This window comes from Nicotiana sylvestris, chromosome 10 (assembly GCF_000393655.2).
Source record: "Nicotiana sylvestris chromosome 10, ASM39365v2, whole genome shotgun sequence".
Lineage (NCBI taxonomy): Eukaryota > Viridiplantae > Streptophyta > Magnoliopsida > Solanales > Solanaceae > Nicotiana > Nicotiana sylvestris.
This window is the reverse complement of record NC_091066.1, coordinates 140,226,015-140,235,123: the sequence shown is the minus strand read 5'-3', so window position 1 is coordinate 140,235,123 and position 9,109 is coordinate 140,226,015. Positions and strand designations below refer to the sequence as shown.

Sequence of the window (9,109 nt, the reverse complement as noted above, 5' to 3'; positions counted from 1 at the left end):
TAAATGCAAATGCATATTTTTGTATTTTATATGAATTAATCATGCATAAATAAAATGCAACAACTATTAGAAAATGACGCCAAACTGCACAAAAATTGTAAAAATAAAGAAAAAAAATTATTTTGTTTGAATTTTGGGAATAATTTGCTTAGGGTAAAAATCACGTGCTAACAGTAATGAAGATAAAAAATATAAATTACTCCCTCCGTTTCAATTTATGTGAACCTATTTCTTTTTTAGTCCGTGCCAAAAAGAATGACCCCTTTCCTTATTTGGAAACAATTTACTTTTATGTAATGATTTATAGCCACACAAAATATATGTGCCTCATTTTACCCCACAAGTTCAAAAGTCTTCTCTCTTTTCTTAAACTCCGTGCCCAGTCAAATGAGTTCACATAAATTAAAATGGAGGGAGTATTATTTTTCATACGTCCAAACCTTGACAAGAAATAACAAGTAACTTGAAAATTAGACAGAAATGCGAGCAAGTTGACCTGAAAATCATGATTATTAAAAAAAAAGTGAATGATCGTAGTAATGAGTTTGAATGGCGTTTAGATTTAGGAATAAGTCGTGCTCATAGGCCAAATCTGAGGTGCATTGCAAGAGCTGTCGGATTTCTTCCATACAAAATAGTAGAGAGCGTTAATGATGGGTCTTAGTGAAACAACATGCGTTCCAATGCTCAAGTTTTACTTAATTAAAAGATAGCCGAAGCAAAAAATAGTAGAGCAATAATTTTTGTTGTGCTAGTCCTTGGTATTATGTTTAACTACATTATAATTATAAAATTTGAATTTGCATAGAGAAATTCGACTTTAAAAGTAAATGCTTCCTACTAAAAATAACTTTAATCCTTATGACTCGACCCGATACATAGACAAATAATCTTTGTCGTGCTAGTATCTGGTACTATGCTTAACAACATTATAATTATAAAAATCAGTTAAGTAATAAATTTTAGAAATTTTAATTTATTATTAACATAAGTAAATGTTAAACTATATATACCTATGAGTTTTCAGAACATTAGAAAATGCACCTAAAGAAAAAGGAAGAAATTTAAAAATAGCCAGATGTACAAGTGGTCATTCAAAAATAGCTACAGTTTTAAAAGTAATCGAAATTTAGCCACTTTTTATGTAAAGATAAATCTGAACAAAAACATTGTTCAAAATCCAAAAAAATACTCCAGCATAATATACAAGAATTTGGAGCACCGGTTCTCCAGTCTAATATACTGAACCCAGCAAAGTATACCGGTCCAGCATAATATGCTGGAAGTTCATGCACAGGTGCACCGAACTCCAGTATAATATACCGGTTCAACATAATATACTGGAGTTTGGAGCACCGGTTCTCCAGTCTCCAGTATATTATACTGAACCCAGCAAAGTATACCGGTCCAGCATAATATGCTGGAAGTTCATGCACAGGTGCACCGAACTACAGTATATTATGCTGGACCGGTCTCTGTTGCAGCAAAGTAGTAGCAATTTTTCAATGACTTGACAAACGCTGGCTATTTTTGAATGACCAGTCCGAAAACTGGCTAGACCGTGCTATTTTAACAAAGAAAAAAGTAGTAGTATATCTATTGTGGGTGATTTACAAGAATGAACTTGGAAGTAGGTTTAATTTTTCGACTCGCGCTTGCCCCATGAACAATATTTCAAATTTTACAAGGCTTTTGACTTTTGACCTTAAAAATTTGCCCACGAGACAATCGGAGTCAAAAATATCAAGACGGTTCATTTTCAAGATCAACAACAACAACTCAGTAAAAATCCACAAGTAGGGAATGGGGAGAGTAGAATGTACGCAGACCTTACTCCTACCCCAGAGGGATAGAGAGGTTGTTCCCGAAAGACCCTTAGCTCAAGAAGACGAAAATAGACAATAGAATCTGTGATAACAACAAAAATTAAAAAGATAATATAAGCATCGTTCATTTTCAAGATTATTGGGTGTAATTTCTTGTAAATATATAAACCACAATAATAATAATAACTCTTCAATTCCAAATAAATTGGAGTCTGGCTGTATTAATTCTTGTCGATCAATATTTCTCCATTTAAAATCCACAAGTTAGAAACAATGTACTAGAAACAGACGACTCCGAAGGGTATGGTCTTTACATTGTCATAACCAAATTCAAAAATAAGAAGGAAAGAAAATGTTACAGAAATAAAATAGAAAAGTAATTAGGGGTAAAATAGGAAATTCAAAATAAGCCCGCGTTCCATTGCAAGAAGAAAGCTCATGTTGCCACTTTCAGCTAGCTTGTTTATAAACCCCATCAATCTCCTCTTCCCAAGGAAGAATCTCCTTTTCTCTTTCTCTTTTTTCTTACCTCTTTCCATCATTTTTATGCATTGTTTTCTTAACTCAATTTTTGAGTCTCTTTTGTTAGATGATGGCAGTGACCCTTCATTATTCTCTTGCTTGTGATATAACCTTAGTGTTAATCACATCCTTTTTACTACAAACTTCAAAATTCAATCAAAAAACCTCATTTTCCACTGCTTAAATACCACATATTTTTCATAATTCTTGCACCTAAGAAAACTTCAAGGTTCAAGAAAATAATTATAGAAGTTGGAAGAGTTAACGAAGGTTCTAATATGACTACTACTAATACTGTTTTGCATTCTGAAGTTCTTCATAATCTCTGGATGTCCAATTCTTCCCCCTCTTTTCATGGTAATTCTCTTTTGCACCCTGCTAAATATTTGTTCTTGTTTGCTCTTCTTTTCTATTTTTCTTGTAAGCTTATAGTTCTTTGACTTTTATTTCTACTTCTAGTGTATGGTTGCTGAAAATTTGGTAGTTTGTAACTAACATCCTTTCACTGCTCAATTCAATATAAAGAGTTTTGACAATTGTTTTGTACTACAATATTTGGTCCAAGTTTAAGTCTTTTTAGTTTCAGAAATAGTCAAGCAAAGGAAATGAACACTCTATTCAAGAATCGGTTGTTGGTTGAGTGAGATGTTTCTCACGTGGGAGACCTAGTATCGATTCCCCTCACCAGCAGGCCCTTCGGTCAGACCTTGTCGCACCGAGCTTGTGTAGTTCAGTTTACCTCTCCGGTGTGGTTTGACAGCTATTGCATAGTTAGCAGGCACCCAAAGGGTAGCGGCTATAGTTTCCCTAAGAATTTTTCAAGATTTTGATACATTAGTGACCTTGCTCTTTGTTAATTTTGCTCTGTTACAGGGCCTACATCAATGGTTAACTTCGAAGATGGTGGAGGAGAAATTAGTAAAGAGAGGTCATTTTTCTCACCAATTGACAAAGAAGAAACTAGCAATGATGACTATGATAGTTGCTTTCACCGGCCAGAGAAGAAAAGAAGACTTTTGCCAAATCAAGTGCAGTTTCTTGAGAAGAGTTTTGAGGTAGATAACAAGCTGGAACCAGAGAGGAAAGTTCAATTGGCTCAAGAACTTGGCCTACAACCTAGGCAAATTGCTATTTGGTTCCAAAACAGACGTGCTAGATACAAGACTAAACTACTTGAGAAAGACTATGATGTTCTCAAAGCTAGCTTTGATAAACTGAAGGATGATTATGACACCCTTTTCAAAGAGAATGAGAATTTGAGAAATGAGGTATCTTGAATACTCCCTATAAAACCAGCATTCTTCATTGGCATTAGATTTTCCAAAGGGGTTTGTTAAGTACCCCATATTAGTCAGGAAGAAATGAGTTGTTGTCTCGTTATATAATCTTAGACAATCTTATTTCAAGAGCTAGTTTTTAGGGTTAAATTAGTCCAAAGATTCATTTTCTTAACATGGTCTATCGGAAACAGCCTCTCTTCCTTCGTAAAGTAGGGGTAAGGTCTGTGGACACATTACTCTCCTCATATTCCACGTGTGGGATTGCACTGGGTTTGTTGTTGTATCCATTTTTTTAACATGGTATCAGAGTCTAACTCATCTGTGTTCTTGGTTTATCCAACGTTGGAATCCCATATTATGTCTGAGAGGATGTTAAGTGTCCTACATTAGTTGAGGGAATAGGATGTTATCCCTTTATATCGTCTTCAATAATCCTCATCTCATGAACTATTTTTTTTTTTTTACGATCGAGCTAGGCCTAATGTCTATTTTCTTAAATATGTTTCTAATATATTCTTTGATTTTGTTGATGAATAGGTTGATTTGCTGAAAGAAAAATTGCTTGAGAGGGAGAAAGGGAAGGAAAATTCAGAACAAAGTGAACCTATTAATCCAGTCGATGCAGAAGCTCAAAAGGCAACTCCAATTGTTGTTACCTCAGAAGTGCCAAGTATACAAAAGGTAGAATGCAAACAAGAAGATGCAAGTTCAGCTAAAAGTGATGTTATTGATTCAGATAGCCCACATTATACTGATGGGAATCATTCTTCAAATGCATTTGAACCAGAGCCATCTGATTTTTCTCAAGATGAAGATGACAATTTAAGCAAGAGCTTTTTATGCTTCCCTGAAATTGGAGATCAAATTCAAGCTAATTCATGCAATTTGGGATTCCAAATTGAGGATCAGCCTTGTTGGTTCTGGCAATATTAATTTTTCAACTTCAAGATTTGGCTCAATCCTTTAAGGGCTCATTTGGTACGAGGGATAATTAATCCCGAGATTAAATTTGAGATTGATTTATTCCGTATTTGGTTGGGATAAAATCGTGGTATAATTAATTTCGGGATTGTAGTGTTTTTTATCCTTATGGAAAGATGAACAACTAATCCCGAGATAATTAATCATGAGATAACTTGTTTCTAACCAAACGATCACTTAATGTTCCAAGGCAGTTGCTAAATTTCCTTTGTAGTTTTACACTATATTAATCAATAATATGTTTGTATATAGGATTACTAGTAGTTAACTAATTGAGGTGTCTTTATTACTAGCTTGTTTCAAAAAATGTTGTGATTGGCCTTTTTCTCTTTAGCTCAAAAACAAATGGTACTATTGCCTTTTTTCTTCTTCTTTTCAGTTGCTACTGTTAATTTATACTAATTGTTAGGATCCTTTGGCCTTATTTGGACAAGTTAAATCAATGATGAGTCACTTTCTGGGATATGTACAAAACAGAATAAGAGCATGTGCATTTTCTTCTAGTGGTCGGAAAGAAAGAGAGGGGTTTTGAATATAAAAACTGTGGGACTCTTCTGCAATGCATATTGTTCTATGGGAAAACCACTGGATTTAGAGGCACAAGATGGAAATTTAAGAAGAAAATTCCACATTTTAATAATATCATTAAAAGTTGTAGTGTTAAATATGTTATAATATTTTGACGCATGTTAATCAGAGGCGGACCTATGTGTTACAGTGAGGTATCATCGGACCTCGTAAGCTTCGGCAAAAATTTTGTATATGTATATATATGTAAGCACTTGGCACCCTAAATGCTAAAAGTCTTTAGTGGGCATTGGTTGAACAGAATACTATGCCCGTCGCGTAAAAATTCACGTAAAAAACTTTAAATATAAAAAGATATTATTCTTCTGAATTAGATAAAAATGTCATATAAAATAAAAAAGAGGAAGTTGTTTTTTTCCTCTCCAGAAATCTAATTTTCAAACAATTGTCTAAACGGATATGTATGTGATTAATTTACAACTTTTAAAAAGGAAAATGCCAAAAAAGAAAAAGAAAAAGAAACTGCATGTAAGAGAAAAAGTGAGGATTGAGGTTGAAATCTTTGGCAATGGGGAGGAAAAAGGAAGGGCAATACCCTCTTAAAGTCAAATTTTGTGGATGATTGGATTCAAAAGTGTATTTCAATAGGCAATGACCTTTTAGCTAGATGTTGACAATTTTTCTTCTTTAATTAACTTTATAAAATGGACGTTGAGACATACCCCATCACTTTAAATATTTTTTAATTGAGGGAATCAACTATTCTTTTTAACATGAATATCTTGCTGATGCATTTCTTGTTACGTATTAACATGTGTAATTGTACTATGACTTTGGGTCCATTTTTTAATGGCTAAAATTGATATGGAATCTATTTTAATCCTTTCTTTAAGGATAGCTAGCACGTAGCCTTGAAGGAACAAATCAAATGAAATATTTATACTCTAAGTCTGTTAACTTCTTTCATAATTTTATATTAACTACAGTGTTGGAACCTTACCAAACACGAGCTTGTAGTGTCAAGTTTTTGAGGGAATCAAGTTTTGTTTTAGATATACCAATAATTAATAGACAAATAGTATGATAATATTAGTTGTCTTTAAGATTCGACCATTACTAAGTGGTCCTCTTCTTCATTTTGTGCTTTTTTTCCATGTTGTAATATTTGGCTTGCACAATTCGACTCAAAAGGGAAAGAAATGATTGTTATTTTTGGGGAAATTAATACTTTAGAATCTCCATTACATATGGAAATGGTGAATTGAACCAAAAATAGGAAAAAATGGTGGGTGATATAAAGGAAGGGAAAGCTCATTCGTGTTTAAAGCGATCCTTTTCATGAATCCATTACTCAAATGATCACTTAACTATTTGAAAAATATCCGATGAAATTTTGCATATGTAATTATGATCGAACCAAATTGAAACATTCAGCTATCGACGAGTAAACTTATAGACTATGACTTGAGGTTGTGTGACATCTCTCTAATATTAGTAGCTTCAAGTGGAAAATGTAGGAAGATGTAACTATTAAATGGGGTAGAGATGGGCCATACAATTGATACTTGCAACTCATAACCACTTGGACAAGGGATTGGGCACAAAGTTTGTATTTTGTATGCGAAGTCATTGTTGGTATTGAAAAATATAATAATATGTCTCTAAGTTACTAAACTCAAGAAGCAAACGACAGCTATTTCATTTGTTTACTTCAAATCAGGTAGCTTTCTTTGTTATTGATGCTGATCCAAGTTTTGTAGGTTACATAAAATGAGGGAGGTGTTAAAGAGCTATACAAGAGCCCAGGGCGGAGCTAGAGTGACGGGAGCAGGTTCGGCTACGGTTCGAACCCTGTATTTATCTTAAAAAATCTATGAATATGTATAAATTATTTATTTAGAACTCAATAACTTAAAATAATTATAATCGTGAACCCATAACTTTGAAATCTATATATGCAAGAGCCCAACAGCTTAATTTAGTATTGCTTATTCAAGAAGAGCCGCCTTAATGCTTTTGCGTAACTTAAGAACCATGAAATGTCACTTTTGGCTTCATATTAATTTATTCTAAGAACTTCTAGAACATGTGGAATCAAGATCGAAATTGAAACCAATTGCATTGTTACACTAACACCTAGGAGCGAAGGCACACTTGGGTTAGGATGGTCAACTGACCACCCTTTGTCGAAAAATTACACTATTTATATAAGCAAAATATTAGATTTTAAAGGTACATAACATGTGTTGAACACCCTTTGTCGAATTATTTTTTTACTTATTTTAAATTTGAACATCCTTGAAAAAATTACTGGCTTCGCCACTACTAACACCGGAAAAAAAAAAGGTGTAAACCAATTCGAATGTTACATGCACTAACACCCTAAATCTTAAGAAGTGAGGGCAGATCCCACATTTATAAGAGACTGGGATATACTTATTATCGTTGTCTTGATCAATTATATTCATACACTTGAATAGATTTTAAATTCATATGTTCATATATTTTATTTTATTTATGTAGAATTAATCTCGGGTCTGCCTCTAATGATAACGCTATAAATCTAAATGAATAACATTTGATCTTGATGAACCAATGAAATAAACGAAATATCAATATTTAACAAAGCTCATATATCGACCAATAAAATGAAAGGCGAAAAATGCTTTTACTTTCCAAAATCTTCAAGTTGAATATCTCTTGAAGTTAGTATTAGTACAAATTGTGGTAGCACGTATTCTGGGTTAGACTTTAGGACATGTCAAAAGTGACTTTTGTTCAACTTAGTTACTGCAATTTTATGTACTTAGATATCAATAATGCCTATCAACAATATTAAAACCTCATTGGGCAAAATTCAAAAAAATCTGATACCTTGGTGAAGACAAATGAAATATTGACAAGTGGGGAACCAAGATTTCACACGTGTCCGGTAGTCAAACAAATGCCATAGCAAAACGAACGAAGCCCAATGGGCCCCACCATAAGATGCCAGCCGATGTAGATTGGCCGAGCAACGTGGCGTGGTATGCACAGTGGGGAAACAAGAAAGTGGGCCCGTGGAACCCAGTACGTCTCTTTCACTTATTCTTTTACACGCCATGTAGATAAGCATGAAAAATGGTGGACAAAACAATAAACATGAAAAATGAAGAGCTAATGTAAATAGTTATTCGTTCAAACGCTTAAAATATAAATAGTCGGCAAACATGTAATATATACTTCCTCCATTTTAATTTATGTGATTCATTGATTGGACACAATTTTTTTAAAAAAAATTTAAATTTATGGTGTAAAAATAAAACATATATTTTGTATGATTATAAATCATTGTATAAAGGCAAATTATTTTCAAATATGAAATAGATCATTCTTTTTGGCATGAACTAAAAAGGAAATTAGTTCACGTGAATTGAAACGAAGAGAGTATAATTTATATATAGTCTTATATATTCCTAGTATAATTGTTTAAAAAAAATTGTAAAAACTACTGTACTTGGGGGCCCAATTGACGAAGAAACTGAGCTTTGGTGACAAGACAAGGCATTGTCCGAAAGTTGAAAGGGACCTATATTTCAGGAGTGGTGATGTCACACGTGTAGGGTCACTCTCATGGGACCCACTACCCACGTGCGTGCCCATGTCTAGATGGCAGAAAAGAGAACATTTTATAAAACAGTATATTGCCGTTTCATGTGCTCATGAGCTTCTCTGCCTATTTCCTAACTGATCAAATTCTTGATTCCTCCAGGTCGTTTGGCATGAGGCATAAGAAGGCACAAGAAGGTATAAAGATCATTTAAAATTTTAATATCATTTTAATATTATGTTTGGTTAGCAAATCAGGTATATTATTCCGGTGTTAATTTTAACATCGGGATAACTTATACCTTATAGAGGGGTGAGTAATTAGCGTCGGTATAACTTATACCTTCTTCTTAGAAGTTATGCAATTGTCATTCTTAATACAAT

The 9,109-nt window shown here is 33.5% G+C and overlaps 1 protein-coding gene across 1 annotated transcript; it reads left to right on the top strand.

Moving 5' to 3' along the window:
• Positions 1–2,319: 2,319 nt before the first annotated feature.
• On the top strand, positions 2,320–4,898 carry LOC104218138 (homeobox-leucine zipper protein HAT5-like). Its single transcript, XM_009768546.2, has 3 exons — positions 2,320–2,705; positions 3,222–3,616; positions 4,166–4,898. The coding sequence occupies exons 1-3, from the start codon at positions 2,627–2,629 to the stop codon at positions 4,559–4,561; spliced, it is 870 nt and encodes a 289-aa protein (XP_009766848.1). The 5' UTR covers positions 2,320–2,626; the 3' UTR covers positions 4,562–4,898.
• The last annotated feature ends 4,211 nt before the right edge of the window (positions 4,899–9,109 follow it).

Coding starts and splice junctions, on each gene's coding strand:
- LOC104218138 (XM_009768546.2), top strand. CDS start 2,627: ATGACTACTACTAATACTGTTTTGCATTCTGAAGTTCTTCATAATCTC. Junction 2,706..3,221: donor TTCTTCCCCCTCTTTTCATG/GTAATTCTCTTT, acceptor GCTCTGTTACAG/GGCCTACATCAATGGTTAAC. Junction 3,617..4,165: donor ATGAGAATTTGAGAAATGAG/GTATCTTGAATA, acceptor GTTGATGAATAG/GTTGATTTGCTGAAAGAAAA.